This window comes from Pteronotus mesoamericanus, unplaced genomic scaffold (assembly GCF_021234165.1).
Source record: "Pteronotus mesoamericanus isolate MK-2021 breed Mesoamerican mustached bat unplaced genomic scaffold, CSHL_Meso_final contig_182, whole genome shotgun sequence".
Taxonomy (NCBI): Eukaryota; Metazoa; Chordata; class Mammalia; order Chiroptera; family Mormoopidae; genus Pteronotus; species Pteronotus mesoamericanus.
The window spans coordinates 29,683,195-29,698,765 of record NW_026555078.1 but is presented as its reverse complement, the minus strand read 5'-3'; the positions used below and the strand labels follow the sequence as shown (position 1 = coordinate 29,698,765).

The window sequence follows — 15,571 nt, the reverse complement described above, 5'->3', positions numbered from 1 at the left end:
ATATACTGCATATACTTACGTCAGGGTGATTTAGTGACGAAGTGTAGAAAAATTAGTATAAATAGGCAGTATAAGTAATTATTAAAGGCATTGACTTTGGAGTTGGGAAGATCTAAATCTTGGGTGAGTATAAGCACCATCTATCTTATTTATTTATTTTAGGCAAGAGTGTGTACCCCAGTGGCTACCCCACAACCAACTCCCCCTCACTCACCTCCAGCTCCTCAGGAACTTGTGTTGGTAAAAACTCCGGATTCTTCTTGTGATTCAGATCATGATACAGCTTTTCCCGTGAAGGAAATATTTGCTGAAAGAGGTACACACTTTATTTCTGTAATTCAGTTTTAATAGTAGTAACTATTAAGTAAAATTTTATGGTTTGTTTTATAAAATGTTTTATAGATTAGGATACAGATACCTGTTGCTTACTAGGTTTTATCAAATCATTTTTTCTTCATGGAAACTAAAAAATTGGTTGCCACTTTTTAAAATATATAATCTAATTAGACACTTAGACTACTTTAAATTCATGGTGGTGTTAAAAGTGTTGTATTTTCCAGGTTATTTTCTTAAACTTTACTAAATTAATTTGGGAATTTTTCCATTAGTAGCCATTATTATTATTATTATTATTATTGCCATTATTTGTATGCCAAAAATGTTATGGGATTTCTAAAACAATATATCTTGCCTTCCTATGGAGTTGTCTTACCTTTTTTTTAAAAAATTTTTTTAGGAAATGGCATGCCTGCTGTCACGCTTGTTAATACTCCTACAGTTACCCCTGCTGCTACCCCGCCCCCTGCAGCTGCACCTACCCCAGCTTTCTCAGAGATTTCCTTTGATAAATTGAAGATATCAAGCCCAGAGCTTCCCCAGCCATGGGGTGATGGAGACCTGCCACTGGAAGAAGAGAATCCTAACTCTTTTGAAGGAGAACTTCACCCGAGAGCTATGTAAAAATAACCTATTCACTTTTAGTAACTGTACCTTTCCTCTTAAGCTGACTTATATGACCCATTGAAAACATCAGAAATGACAAATGAAGCTTTATAAACCACAAGCTACTTTATACTTTAGTAGAAAGAAGTTTCATATATATTAAGTTAAAAATTATTACCAAATTTATACCTTCCATTTTTTAAAAACATATTTTGGGACATTAAAATAAAGATGTCTCTCATACTGTTAATAAAATAGAAAATGATTTTTTCCCAGTATGAATATTCACTTACCTGATAAGTTTACTTTTATAGTATTGTACCATATATTTCCATGTAGATTTATTTCATGAATGGTAGAACTTTCAAGATGGTCTGTGTTTAGGCATGAAAATAATCTTGGAAAAATAAATCTTGTTAATTGTAGTAGTGTAGATAATAGAACTACTTTGCTAAAATGAGATATAGTTTTAAATCTGTTTTTGAAAATCAAAATTAATATAGTTCTTCAGGGACCTAATAAGCTCACAATGTCTTTTTCTTCTTAGTGTAATGTCTGTGGCCAAAGATGAGGAACCTGAGAGTATGGATTTCCTTGCTCAATCTGTTCCTCCAAAGCCACTTCCCTCGATGCCGCTCCCTGCCGGCACCAAGGCCTCTTCCCCCACACACATGCCGACTTCTGACTCCTCCACAACGGAGAGCACCTTGAGCCTTACTGTCACTGAGACGGAAAGACCCATTTCTGAAGGAGAGGTTTTATTTGACCCTGGTCAAAAAGTGGCTCCCAAGAGTAAGTTACCTTGTCTAAATTGATTTCACTTGTTCAGTTATGATAATTCCTAACATTTAGATTTTGATAAATCCTAAGTAATACTTTTCTGTTTGAAGTGTTTTTACTAAATTTTCAAGATTTACCATTGTATAGTAAAAAGAGTATGGACTCTGTGCAAGTTAACAATTCTGGACCTAAACCTTAGAAAGTAAAATCTCCCCCATAAATCCAGGATCAACATCACTGTAAATAGTTCAGGGTGCTCCCTTGCAGTCTTTTATTTTATATGCATATATAGATAACTAAATATATTTGTATAGGTAGGTGTTTTGACCTTTAAAAATAAGATCATACTATACATATTGTTCTGAAACCTGAATATTTTTTAACCTAATAATATATTGTAGACATATTTTTATATCATTACATAGAGCTCTACCTCATTTTTTTTTGTAGTGGCTGTGTAGTCTTCTAAAACAGTGCCATACTGGTGGGCATTTAGATTGTTTTCTGTTTCCATACTAAACCCTCCAATGACCATCCGTGCACTTATAACTTCCTTAGAATACATGCCTAGGAGTGAAATTGCTGAATCAAAATATGCACCTTTAAAATAATGATACAGAGGGTATAGGGGAAATAAATGGTAATGGAAAAAGTACAATAAAAAATGAACTATTAAAAAAATAAAAAATTAAAAACTAGCAATACATTGCCAACATGTTCTCCAGAGAGGCTAATTGGTTATTAATTACATCAATGGTATATAGGAGTGGTTCTTGCTCAATTTCAGAGTTAACAGTTGATACATATAGTTCTTTTTCATTTCTGACAAGTTGGTAGGTGAAACAAAAATTCATCTTTATTATACAATGTGCTTAAAAAACAGGTGAGATTAACTTGTGATTTATTATTTATGAACTTTGCCGGTATTTTTATGGTATAAGTTTAAATGTTGTGTTCTATGGCTTTATGGTTAGATTATTTGCTAAATTTATGTTTCTTGTTTTTTCTAAATTTTTACATTTTAATTCCTAGTTTTAGGTGATGGAGGACTATGTCTGACAAACCTAAGCGATAGCTTATCCAATACTCTGCATGATGCCCATGATATGGTAAGAAATGATCGTCTCACAATGAATTCTGACATCTGACACGAAGGTTATCTAGATGAACTTATTGTTATTGATAAGGGTTTTTCCTCAAATATTTGAGTTATAAACATAAAATTTAATAAAGTATCCATGAAGGAATTCACTTTTTTGCACATCTCATTATTATAATTGTGAGAATGAAAAGAAAATTATTAACTTCTGTGCCTCCATTAATTGAAAAATGCAGTGAATGGAACTAGGTAATGAAAATCTAGCTCATTGCAAACTGTCACCTGATTATGTCACCTTTACAATATTTCAAGCAGGACCTTAGCTGTTTAAACCAACTCTCTTATAACATATTTGCTATTTTTCCCTAACCATGATTACGATTCTTTGTGCTAAACGTAATAGAGTCCAATGGCTTAAAAAAACACTGAAATAGGACCCAGGGACACTAACCCTTCCTAGTTATTATCTAACTCTATAAAAGAAAAACATGTCATTTAAAAATTATATTTTTATAGACATAATTTATAAAATAAATGGGGAAAGTCATAAATGAGAATTTTCAGAAAAACATTATACTAACAATTGGCCTACTTACTGTGTCATTATGTCGTCTTTATCCATTCATAGAACCTTATCATGGTGCCAGATGTTTAGGTTTGTTCCAAGTAAATAGCTAAACTGAACCAGGACTAAATTATAACATGTTTCTTTTTCTACATTTGAAACTAAATTCTAATTTTGATATTTTTACTAAGCCTAAACAAGATATGCTACAAATTCATGATAAAGTCACATGTGGAAGTACATATGACTTTACCAGTAGGCGTTTATCTGTATACGACTGGGGGATAAGGACTTGTAATCCAGAGTTAATAAACTTTTATTTCATTAAGTAAAAAACTATTAATGGAGTTTAAAATCATGTTAATACTTGCATTTACAAGGGAATCCAATTTCTGTAATTCTTAGGACCACACTGTCTCTCATTTTTGGGACAGTTCTATTTTGAGGCACCCAGACCCCTCAGCTGGGTGTTTCAGTAGGACCTTCAGTTACCTGTCCCTAGCCAACCACCAGAGATCAGCACAAAGGCAAAGGAACAGTGGAAGGCCTCACGGGGGCCTTCACCTATTGCTGCAGTTTCTCATTTTTGCTCATGGTCCCGGTTACAGCAGTACTCCAGTGCTTTGCCTCATTGCCACACTGCGGTGTTTCTTTGTGTGCTGCATAAACAGGAAGCAGGAAATCATGTGGGCCAAAATATAAAACATTTGGGAATCACTGTAACACAGTCACATGACAGAGGGTTTAATTTTTATGTGTTTTTTATAATCTCCAGTTTAAATGTAGCCAAATTACTTAATATTATTGTTTATAGTTGAGGCATAAATAGAAGGTTTTTAGTATAGTTTAATGGGAATGAGAATGAAATGAAAATAAAGAGTCTATCATCTTTCCATAAAGTACTGATATGCCCATTTTCATGGTGACTAAGTTTTGTTAATCATAAATTGAGAAAAACGCGGTGGTTTGATAGTATTTTTTTGTTGTATTATTGTCTTTATATTTCATTTAGGAGGAAGATCCTCCCAGCGAAGGACAAGTGATTAGAATGCCGCATAAGAAATTTCATGGAGATGCAATTCTCTTTCCTTTTGCTAAAGAAAATCAGGAATCATTAGCTTCACAGCAAGCTATCTGTCATTCAGAGGTACTTTTTAACCATAATGGTTTTTTTTCCTTTTGGTTAGATCAACATACAGGAAAAATAATGAAATAGTCCTGCTTTTAGTTAAAGTATGCTAGTACTTCAGCTTGTTCAGGGATCATCCTTGTAGTAACTTTAACCTGGAATCACAGAGTTACACAGTTTTACATCTGAAAGGAGTTTGGGCCATCTGTTCCAACCCTCTTGTTCTATAGCTAAAAAACTAAAGCCCTTTCAAGTGATTTGTGAGGGTCATTCATTCATTCTTTCTTTCTTTCCGTAACTATCTACTTGCCAGACACAACCTTGGAAAAATTAAAGAGATGAGGCAGGACTCCTGCCTATGAGTAGATTACAGTCATATAGGGAGCAAAGGGCTTAAACAACTACTGTGCCATGCAATAGCTGGTCGTATAGCTGTATTTATAAGTGTAAGAGCTCAGAGAAGGGAAAACTCTGCTTGAAGTTTGAGAACCTTTTATACAGGATATGAAATTGATGTGGGTTTTTAAAGACCCAATAGAATTTTTCTAGACAACAGTGAAGGGGAAGGCCATTTTGGAAGTTGAAATAGCATGTGTTAAGGCAGGGGTACCTAGCCTCTGGGCCGCAGACTGGTACCCATCTGAGCCTGTTAGGAACCGGGCCGCGTAGCAGGAGGTGCGCTTGAATGTAATGTGCTTGATTCATCCCGAAACCATCCCTCACACTCCGGTCCATGGAAAAATTGTCTTCCATGAAACTGGTCCCAAAAAGGTTGTGGACCACTGTGTTAAGGGACACGAGCCAAGAAAGATAAGGGCATATTTAGAAAGTGTTGAAAATCTCAGTGCAGCTAGAGCTGTAGATAGATCAGTCTGGAGATGTAGGTTGAACCAGATAATCATAAAGAACCTTTTAGGCCATGGAAAGGTGTGGGCACTGTGGAGACCATTATGATATTTTTGGGCAAGGGAGTCACAGCTTAGATATTTAAGGAGTGTGCAGGTTTTATAATTTAGTCCTGGGATTTGGAGGGAAGGAGGGTGAAGGAACAAATGTCCATGAGTTCCTGGTCAGATTTGACCTGTGACTTGTCACCCCAGTTGGGCCTTTGTGCTCCTTGATGTTACTCTGGGCTCCTAGTGTCACTGCCGGAGTGGTTGCCAAGCTCTCTGTGGTTCAGGGGCAAGCAGCGATGATCAGGTTGATGAGGGAGAGAAGCAAGTGCTTTGCTCCAGGCATTCCTCTCACTAAAACCTCCCAGCCACCTTCCTCCTCAGAGTTCAGCCCCTGTCTTCCCATGCACACCAGGTCAAGTTAGCTGTCAGTCTTACCCTGGGGTTTTTCACAGTTTTTACTAGTTTTCAGAATCCATGGTTTCTTCTCATTTCTGTAGTTACTCTGAGGTCAACGTGGGGATAGGGAGCGTGGCAGCCTGTGTTAGTATGCAGTCCTGGCTCAGACACAAGCCCAGAAGTGGGAGTATATCCTCTCCAGGCCTAAGAATCTCAGCCCCAGCACATGTGTGCTCATGCATGTGTAAAATTTGAAGTGTGCATATATATTGTTCTACAACCTGGTTTTAAAAGTTTAACTATAAATTCTGAAGATCTACCATGTTCTTTTAATATATAGTATGTGCATAGTATACCATACTTTAATTATTCTATTGAAATTCTATTCAAATTATAATAAGAAAATCCTTTTTTGTACTTATGAGGAATTATTTCTCTAGATCAGATAATGAGAGGTAGAATTGCTGGTCCAAAAGGTACAAGCATTTATAATTTTAGTAAGTACTAGTAAGTGGCTTTCTAATTATATGAGACTCTTTTCCCATTTTGACAGATGGTTTTATTTCATTTTTTTAACATTTATCTATTTTTATTAAGATATAATTGACATCTAACACTAAGGTGTACAACCATGCTAGAAATGTGATACATTAGTATATATTGTAGTAGATTAGCTGACACCTTTATCATGTCACATAGTTAACATTTCTTCCTTGTGGTGGGAACAATCAAGATCGAGTCTCTTAGAAACTTTGAAGTTTATAATACAGTTTTGATGATATTCACTATGCTGTGTATTAGATCTCCAGAACTTACCCACCTGCTGGTTGTAAGTTTATACCCTTAAACAACATCTCCCCACTCTCCCAGCCCCTAGCCCTTGTACCAGACAGATGGTGTTTTTTATCTTAAATTGTTGAGAATCTGATTAACAGTGACATTTGGCATATTTTCATATGTGTACAGAACTATTAAGTATTTGTTTTGTTTATAATAAGAACTAGTAATAATGATATATTTATATGTTAAATTATTACTTCGGGAAGAAAGACTTTTCTTTGTGCTTAAAACTCCTTGCCCAGAGGGAACTTTAGGTCAGCAAGAGCAGTCTTATGGCAAAACTGCAATTTGTACATTTAATTTGTACATTTACATATTTGAGCTAGATACATTAATTACTATAGATTACAGACAGCATAACTTAGAATTCCATGAGTCTAAGCTTTGAGTATAGCCCTGGTCTGTGTCGCTTTGTTAGAGTGTTGTCTGTAGACCTAAAGATTGCAGGTTTGATTCCTGGTCAGGACACATACCCAGGTTGGGGTTTGATCCCCAGTTGGGAAATGCACAGGAGGGCAGCTGATCAATGTTTCTCTCTTGCATTGATGTTTCTCTCTCTCTCTCTCTCTCTTTACCTTCTCTCTCTAAAAACAATGAAAAAGTCCTTGGGTGAAGATAAAAAAATAATAAGCTTTGAGTATAATACAAAAATGGTACTTATGTTACTAGAGCATTTTGTGAATAGGCAAGCTAAGTCTTCAGTAGAGCCATAGAGTACTAAGGTGTCAGCAATTACAAGTACTCTAGAAAATGGATTTGAATAGAAAAAATAGTGTATTTTGCACAACATTTTGTATGGTAGTGGCAGAGTAATATAGGCACCGTGAAATATTTCTAATTAATTTCTAGAGAAAGTGTATCAGCCATCATTCTAAACTTTGTACAGAATCTTCAAGAATTTCGTATTAATTGCAAACAATCTTTTTCTATTTAAAGGATGTTAAGGCGATTGTTGTCCCTAAACAAGAGTCAGATTAGAGAATATGGGGAGATAAAGGTGCATGGAGAAGAATTAGGCAAGCTGTAGAAAATCTTAACTGCTGAGCTAAGAAGTTAGATTTTATTTTGTAGTCAATAGGATCATTGAAGATGTTTCAGCTGTGAGTTCTTCATATATTCTAGTAAAAGAACTCCACTTTGTTGATATTAACCCTTTTGAGTGAAAAACATGAAAGTTTTTAGATATTGGAATTTTTATTCAGTTCTTGAGTAATAAACTTATTAAGTAGAATATCTCCAAATCACAAAATGTGGTAATGATTAGGTACCTAATTTTTAATACAGACAAAATAGAAGTCTTAATTTTTTAAAGTTGTTTGTTTATTTCATATATTTGACAAAGAAATATATTTGTACTTTTTTCACTGTTATACTTTCCCAGGGAAAGAACTTTATTAAATATGGTTAAAGTAATCTTCTTTAATCTGCATACTTAGAAAAAAATGTAATTATATGTATAGAGGTAATCTTCATATCATTTAAGGCATTCTCCTTATCAGTTCTTTAATTATAAAGTTTATATTAACAACTTTAGACAAGTTTTATTAATGAAGAATGAGAGATAAATTTTCTCATTTTAAGCTTTGTGAACAATATGTAATATGTTTTAGAATTTAATGTTTTAAATAATAAAATTTTTCTTATGTGAGCTTTGTTGGTATCTAATTTGAAAGAAGAATAGATAATGGTTATTTAACTTCATAAAATAATAAGATATAAAATGAAGGCCTATGGGTAGATGCCTCATTAAACTAACTTTTTAAACTTGTCTTTCATGTAGGGTATATGTGGCATAATAAGCACTTTCTAAAATACCTTTAAGTAGTCAAGTGGTATGGATCACACATGGTGTTAAATATTTCCTGTTTTGACTTGATTTTAATATAATGGTTTTAACAATTGTTTCTGCTTTTTGCAGGACTTGGAAAGCAGTTTGGGTGAAGGACAAAGGCCCAGGCTGACAACAGCAGCAGCAGAGCACTTAATGGGACATCCTGTCTACAAGCAACAGCTTGTCACTAATGCTGAGTCTTTGGATCAAAAATGTGCCCTTAAGCCTTTATCTCAGCAATTTCACACAGTTACAGGTATACACCAAAATACTGCTTCTTGATGTATCATCTATTAGAATATACGCTTTGAATCCCATCATACTTTCTTTGTGCTGTTCCATGCTGAATGCTATATTCTGTTTTATATTATAATCTATAGTAGTGGTCCTAATCTGAACTGAGAAAAGCATAACTATTTTCAGATGGGGACTTGCAAAATTTCCTTATTAAAAAGGATCTTCATAATTGAAAAGTTTGGTAATGACTTTTTCTGTAGTATGTATAGCAGTGCTTCTCCAAACATGATTCATTTATCAGAAGCACATGAACCATTGGGTAGGCGGTTCATGAGATAATTTTGGTAATATGCATATATACACTTAAAAATTTTTAATAGTGATATACTTATTTTAATGTGTACTAGAAAAGTGTAACTAGCACATCAAAACTGTGATCTAATAGATTTTGTTTAAGACAAGGTTAAATTAGATAATACCATAAAAATACACTGTTTGTGCTGTATGGATTTTTGACTCAGTGCTAAGTACTCTCAGGACTATTTTAGAACTTTGTTAATGAAAGTTTCTGCTATTACACTTTGGGCATAAGAATAGAATAGAGAATACCAATCACTAGCATAGTTGATTCTCATTATCAGCAGTACTTAAGTACATTATCAGCAGTCACCAGGAACACTGAATTAGCTAATACTGAACTGTTGCTCTTAGGGAAAATACAGAATTAAGCTTCTATGAACCTCAGATCACAACATATTTGTCAGTTGACCAATACATAACCTTTGTTTCTACTTAAAGACACTTATTTAATATATATTGTTGATTTGTTAACATTGAACTCAAGGTCAACAGCACTGTAACTCATGCCTGAGTAAAGCTTATTTAACACATTTTTGTCTGTAAGGCCCATCATAGCCTTCTTGCACTTACGAACACTAGAGAGCACTTCAGCACTATGTTTGGGGGGCCATTTTAAATAGTAGGATCATCAACGTAATGTACAAAAATGTGAAAAAACATGTCACTAAATAGACAGTAAAAAGGACACAACAGTAGAGCTGAGATAAGGAAGTAGAGCGTCTCTCACTGTGTTCAACCTCAGCTGGTAAAGTGTATGTGGCGTGATTCAGGTCTTCCACTTCTTTGCACATGTCCGCATGTGACTGTCAAATGACTGGAAGTGCTGCAAGTGTTGATTTTGGGGTTACAGATTAATTTTACCGAGTAGGTGAATTTGCAAATAAGGAGTCTTTGAATTAATGATGATCAACTATGTTCTCATTGAACTCTTCCCATTCCCATTTATTGCATTCTCTTAAGTGAAGAAACTTATGCAAGTATGCAGATTTTCTGGAAATCAGAAAAGGAAATGCCTGCAGTTAGAAAAACATTGGTATAGAGCACTTGAAGTCTCAGGGTCTTTTTGTTTTGTTTTGTTTTTTATTTTTTAGATTTTATTTAGTTTTTAGAGAGAAGGTAAGGGAGGGAGAAAGAGAAGGAGAGAGAAACATTGATCGGCTGGCCCACAATCCTGGCATGTGTCCTGACCTAGAATTGAACCGTTGGTTTACAGACTGGTGCTCAACCCACTGAGCCACACCTGCCAGGGCTGAAGTCTCAGTTTTTATATTGAGCGAACACATTATATTCAAAGGAAGTCAAGGCTAAATTTTCTATGGGTATAAATGCAAAATAAGACTGGAGTTACTTATCATTTTGTGCACATAATGAGAGCATTAAATGTTTACGTTCTTTTAAAATATTCAAAATTAGTAGGATTAAAGAAACAAATTATGACATTTGTATCCTATCTGTGCAGATTGCAATTAAACAGAATTGACACTAGATGGCTCTCACAGATCACTTGAGAGCTGATAGGTACCCAGGAGCAGCTAGGTGCTTGTTAAATTGTTAAAGAGTAAAATCCACAAGAACATATCCTATTAAGCCCTCCTTGAACCTGTGATAGGGACTAGCAGATTACCTACAGTGTAGTGCATTTTTAATAGTAGGCACACACTGTAGATATTTAATTTAATTGGAATAAATAAGTAATGTGTCATAAGATGGAGCATATAGATTACGCATTATCGCAGAATGGCTAAGAATTTGGGCTTTTGAAGTTTTAGGTATCAGTTTGAATTCTCGCTCTGTGTATTTTGGGGCAAATAACTTACTATCTCTGAGCACAAGTTTCTTCATCTATCTAATGGGGATGATATTACTGTATTAGTTATCTATTGCTATGTAACAGATTATCTCAAAGTTTAACGGCTGAAGAGCAAACGTTTATTATCTCACACAATTCTGAACCTGGGAGTAGCTTGCTGAGTGGTTCTCAGGATCTCTCATGAGGTTGCAGTCAAACTATTGGCTGCTGTGGAGGTCATCTGAAGGCTTCAACTGGGGTTGGAGGATCTGTTTTCCAAGTTCACTCATGTGGCTGCTGGCAAGAGGCCTCAGGTGCTCACTAAATGAACCTTTCTGTAGAGCTGCTTATGATATAGTAGCCAGCACCCCACAGAGCAGGTGATCTAAGAGAAAATGAGCAAACAAGATGGAAACTACAGTGTTTTTTATAACTTAATCTCAGAAGTGAATATGCCATCACTTATGCCACATGCTATCAATAACACAGACCAATCCTAGAATAACATAGTAGGGGCTACATAAATGTGTGAATACCAGGAGCAGGGATCAGGGGGCATCCTGGAGTCTGCTTACCATAAATAGTATCCACATCATGAAGTTATTAGGGGTGTAAGTGACAATGCATTTAAGTCATTAGCACAGTGCTTGGCAAGTGTGCTTGGCACTATCTTTAATAATACTTGGCGTATGTAAAAATACCTTCTTACGTGTATTTAATAGAATCAGAAACTATCCACAGTTGCCTAAGAGGAATGTGCCTATAGAGAATTGTCTTAAGTATTTTGTTACATCATGGTTGCTGTAGAAGAATGAATCCTAAGTATCATCTTTTCTGCTGGTGGCTAATCTCATGCCTTTTATATTGATTTTTAATAACTTTGCTTACAGATTCTCATCTGTTCTTACTTTGCCTCTCCCTGCCCCTGCTCACAAAGAGTCCTGTTTGCAATCCCTAGTCCCTACCACTGTTTCTAATTCTGAGGCTGTCAGGTTGGATGGAGTAACAAAAAGATGCAAAATAAGCTTTGAAGAGTTATCTTGGGAATCCTAAAATGTAAACTGTATTTTCAACAAATTGTGAACAAATTGGATTTACTACCAATTATAGCCTTTATTTACTCAAAAAACTAGTATGAGTACCCACTGTATTATATCATACTTTACTTTAAATTACAGACTTTTTTTTCTTTCTCTCTTTTTTTTTTTTTAGTGTCCTCCATTCACCCTCCTCCTCACATTTTTTTTTCCTGTCCCATATTATACTTTACCTCAGGTAACTCAATGTTAAGATCCTGGTATGTAAGCTCCATCTCTTTTTCCTAACACATATATGTAATTATATACATATATACAAGTATGAGATATATATATCATATCATATAATACATATATCATATGATGTATAATATATAAAGACATTTATTATGATAAGTATCATAATATATAATGATATATAAACTTGTGTGTATGTATACAATTATATATATATGTGATGGGTACATAAGATGTGTGTGTGTGTTGTTACTTTACAAGTTGAGATCATATCATTCACCCTTGCCTACATTTTGTTTTTACTCATTAAACTCTGTGGAAATTACTTCAGCTCAACTGATATTGCTTAAATTCATTCTTTTTAATAATTGCATAAATCTTAGTGTGGATTTCTAATAATTTATTCAGTCATTGCCCTGTTGATGGATATTTATTTTATTAGCATTTTTCACCACTATAAACAATGCTAGAGTACATCTCCATAGACATTAATCCTAACATATTGTTGCATTTTATATTTATGGAATAGTTTCCCAGAAGTAGTTTTTGGGTCCAAGGGCAAATATATTTTTAATTTTAAAATAGATATGCCAAGTTGCTGTCTTAAAAGTTCAAGCCAGTTTATTTTTATCAGTAATTTATTAGAGGCTTTTCCCTGCATCTCATCCAGAAATTGTGTATGTGTCACTTGAAATATAAATATATGTCTCTGACTACTGGTGCACTTATATGTTTTTTCATGTTTGTTGGCCATTTGAATTTGCTCATTTATAAATTACCTACATACGGTCTTTCCCCATCTGTTAGATTCTATGTTTTTCTTGTAATTTTTCTATATTTTAGATGTTTTCTGTCATCTGTGTTAAAAATTCCTTTTTCCAAATTTATATATTTTTCATTGGCATTATTTATGATCTGTCCTTGACATATAATTTATACATTTTTAATATAGCTGTTTCTTTTATATTTTTGTGTGTTTTCATGGCTTGGTTAAGCTCCCCCTAACACAAACTTATGTGTACAATCTCCAGATATTTTTTGCAAGATTTCCATTATTTAGTATATATTTATATTTAAGTCTCTCTGGAGTTTATGTTTGCAAATGGTATAAGGTAGAAATTCAGTTTGATTTTCTTCCAGATAAATAGCCAGTTGTGTTAGCGTCAATTATGAGGTAAGCTATCTTTTTTCTACCGAATGGAATTATTGATATTAACCAATTTTTATATTAAATGCCCATAGATGTAGGAATATTTTCTGGGTTCTTTATTCTAGATCTAGAACATTCTTTATGATCTAAAATATATTCCACTGCTGTGTCTTTATGGCACATTTTGTTACCTGATCATTTTCCTTTTCATTTATTTTTATTATTTTTAAAATTTTTTAAAAAATACTTTTTTTCAAAGATTTTATTTATTTATTTATTAGACAGAAGGGAAGGGAGGGAGAAAGAGAGGGAAATATCACTGTGTGGTTGCTCTCACATGCCCCCTACTGGGGACCTGGCCTACAACCCAGGCATGTGTCCTGACTGGGAATTGAACCAGCGACCCTTTCGTTTGCAGGCTGGTGCTCAATGTACTGAGCCACACCAGCCAGGGCATGTTTCCCTTTTTAAAATATTTTTTACACTTTTCTTGGCTGTTCTCAGGCATTCATTCTTCCTTATAAACTCTAAAATTTTTCAATTAAAATTACCCTAATTGGAATCATACTAATTTATGTATTAATATTAGGGGAATTGATATTTTTATGATATATTTTATTAATCAGATCTTATTTTGTGGTTTTCTATTAAATTTCATAATTTTTTTATGTGGATTCCATGCCTTTTTAATAATTTTATAGTTATTGTCACAATAATAAAGGGTTCATTTTTATGTGTGTATTACTATAATGTAGAGAAAAGCCAATGATTTTACATATTTATCAGTATACAGTCACATTACCAAGTTCTCTTATTAATTGTGATAGAGGTTTTTTTCCCTCAGTCTCTTGGGTTTTCTAGGTATATAACTGTATGATCAGCACAAAGTTTTAGTCTCTTCTCTTTTAATATTATATGTGCTATTTCTTTTATCTTGATTCCTTGCCATATAACTTATACATTTTTGTGTAAGTGATAGAGGAGTAGAAAAATGTATAATGAATGAAAGAGGCCCATATAAGGCCTGGAACAATAGTTAACTCTGAATGATGGATATTATGACCATGATTAATTTAATCTTATGTTATTGTAGATAATTTAATGAGAATAATACAGGTAATAATTTTGAGAAATTGTTTTGTACAGATTGAAAGGTAAACTTTAAATTCAGGGGGCGGGGGTATAAGGGGACTAAATGGGAATGGAAAAGATATACAATAAAGATTAAATCAAAAATAAAATAAAAAATATTTAATACACACAAAAAACTTAAAACTCAATGTATGTCTTTTGTTTTATGTGAAATCTACTTACAAATGCAGATTAACATAAAATATTAGAGGATGATCATTTGCCAAACCTAAGAAATGTCAACAGACTACCTTTAAATGGGAAAAGGGAGTCTACCTTTAAAATATTATTTTATTTAAAGCAATTTAGTGTATGTATAATGCTTCATGCCTACAGGTAGAGAAAAAGTAGGGTTACTTTTTATGTTTGGAAAATAAAATAATTAAAGTAATAATGCAAGAATAAGCTCTTTTGCATACTCCCAAATGTAAACCTACTTTTGTCCCACCCTGTATTTCTATTGATTAAAATGAAGTAGACTATACTGTGCTATATTTAAAAATGGCCATTAATTAGGAAAAGCAGGATTTTCTTTCAAATATTTTAGCAAGAATGTGAAGTATAGTGAGTAGGAGTTGAAAGATGAAGATTTTAATTTCCTTGTACCTTTTACTAGCTCTCTGATTTTTGAACAGTTTAACTTCCCTGTGACTTAGCTATGTCAATGAAAGACAATTGTAATACTACCTGACCTGCTTACCTTACAGAGTGATTTTGAGATTCAACTTAAATGAGATCATATATATGAAAATGCTTAGAGTACAAAATGTACTATAAGTGTACAGTGATATATTATTAGATAAATAATATCTTACTGATCGTTCTATCTTTTTATTGATTTGATTGAGATGCCATTTGCATGAGGAAAAGAGTTAACTTAATCATTTGAAGAAAAATATTTACAGAACAGAACTAAGCAGTTTGTAGCCCAGAAATTGACCCTTGCTTTAAGACTACTACACTAGATAGAAAATAATGTATTGACTCTTACTCACACAAAAGGTAAGCTGGAGTGTTAGGAATCGGTGTGTAGGAATGAGGGTTGGGTGTGGAACACATGAGCAGGCTGTTGATTGGAGCCTTAAAATCCTCCACAGATTTGTGTGAACAGAGGCATGTGCTGTGCTCTCTGTAAGCTTTGGTTTTAATTGC

The 15,571-nt window shown here is 33.9% G+C and overlaps 1 protein-coding gene across 1 annotated transcript in view; it reads left to right on the top strand.

Annotated features, from left to right (window-relative positions):
* The window catches only part of KIAA0586 (KIAA0586 ortholog), an 87,881-nt gene that overhangs the window by 39,609 nt on the left and 32,701 nt on the right, over positions 1 to 15,571 (top strand). The window contains exons 22-27 of the mRNA XM_054567494.1: positions 163 to 316; positions 737 to 956; positions 1,490 to 1,734; positions 2,755 to 2,831; positions 4,399 to 4,533; positions 8,566 to 8,734. Coding sequence (XP_054423469.1) covers positions 163 to 316; positions 737 to 956; positions 1,490 to 1,734; positions 2,755 to 2,831; positions 4,399 to 4,533; positions 8,566 to 8,734 — 1,000 coding nt within the window. The remainder of the gene's footprint in view (positions 1 to 162; positions 317 to 736; positions 957 to 1,489; positions 1,735 to 2,754; positions 2,832 to 4,398; positions 4,534 to 8,565; positions 8,735 to 15,571) is intronic.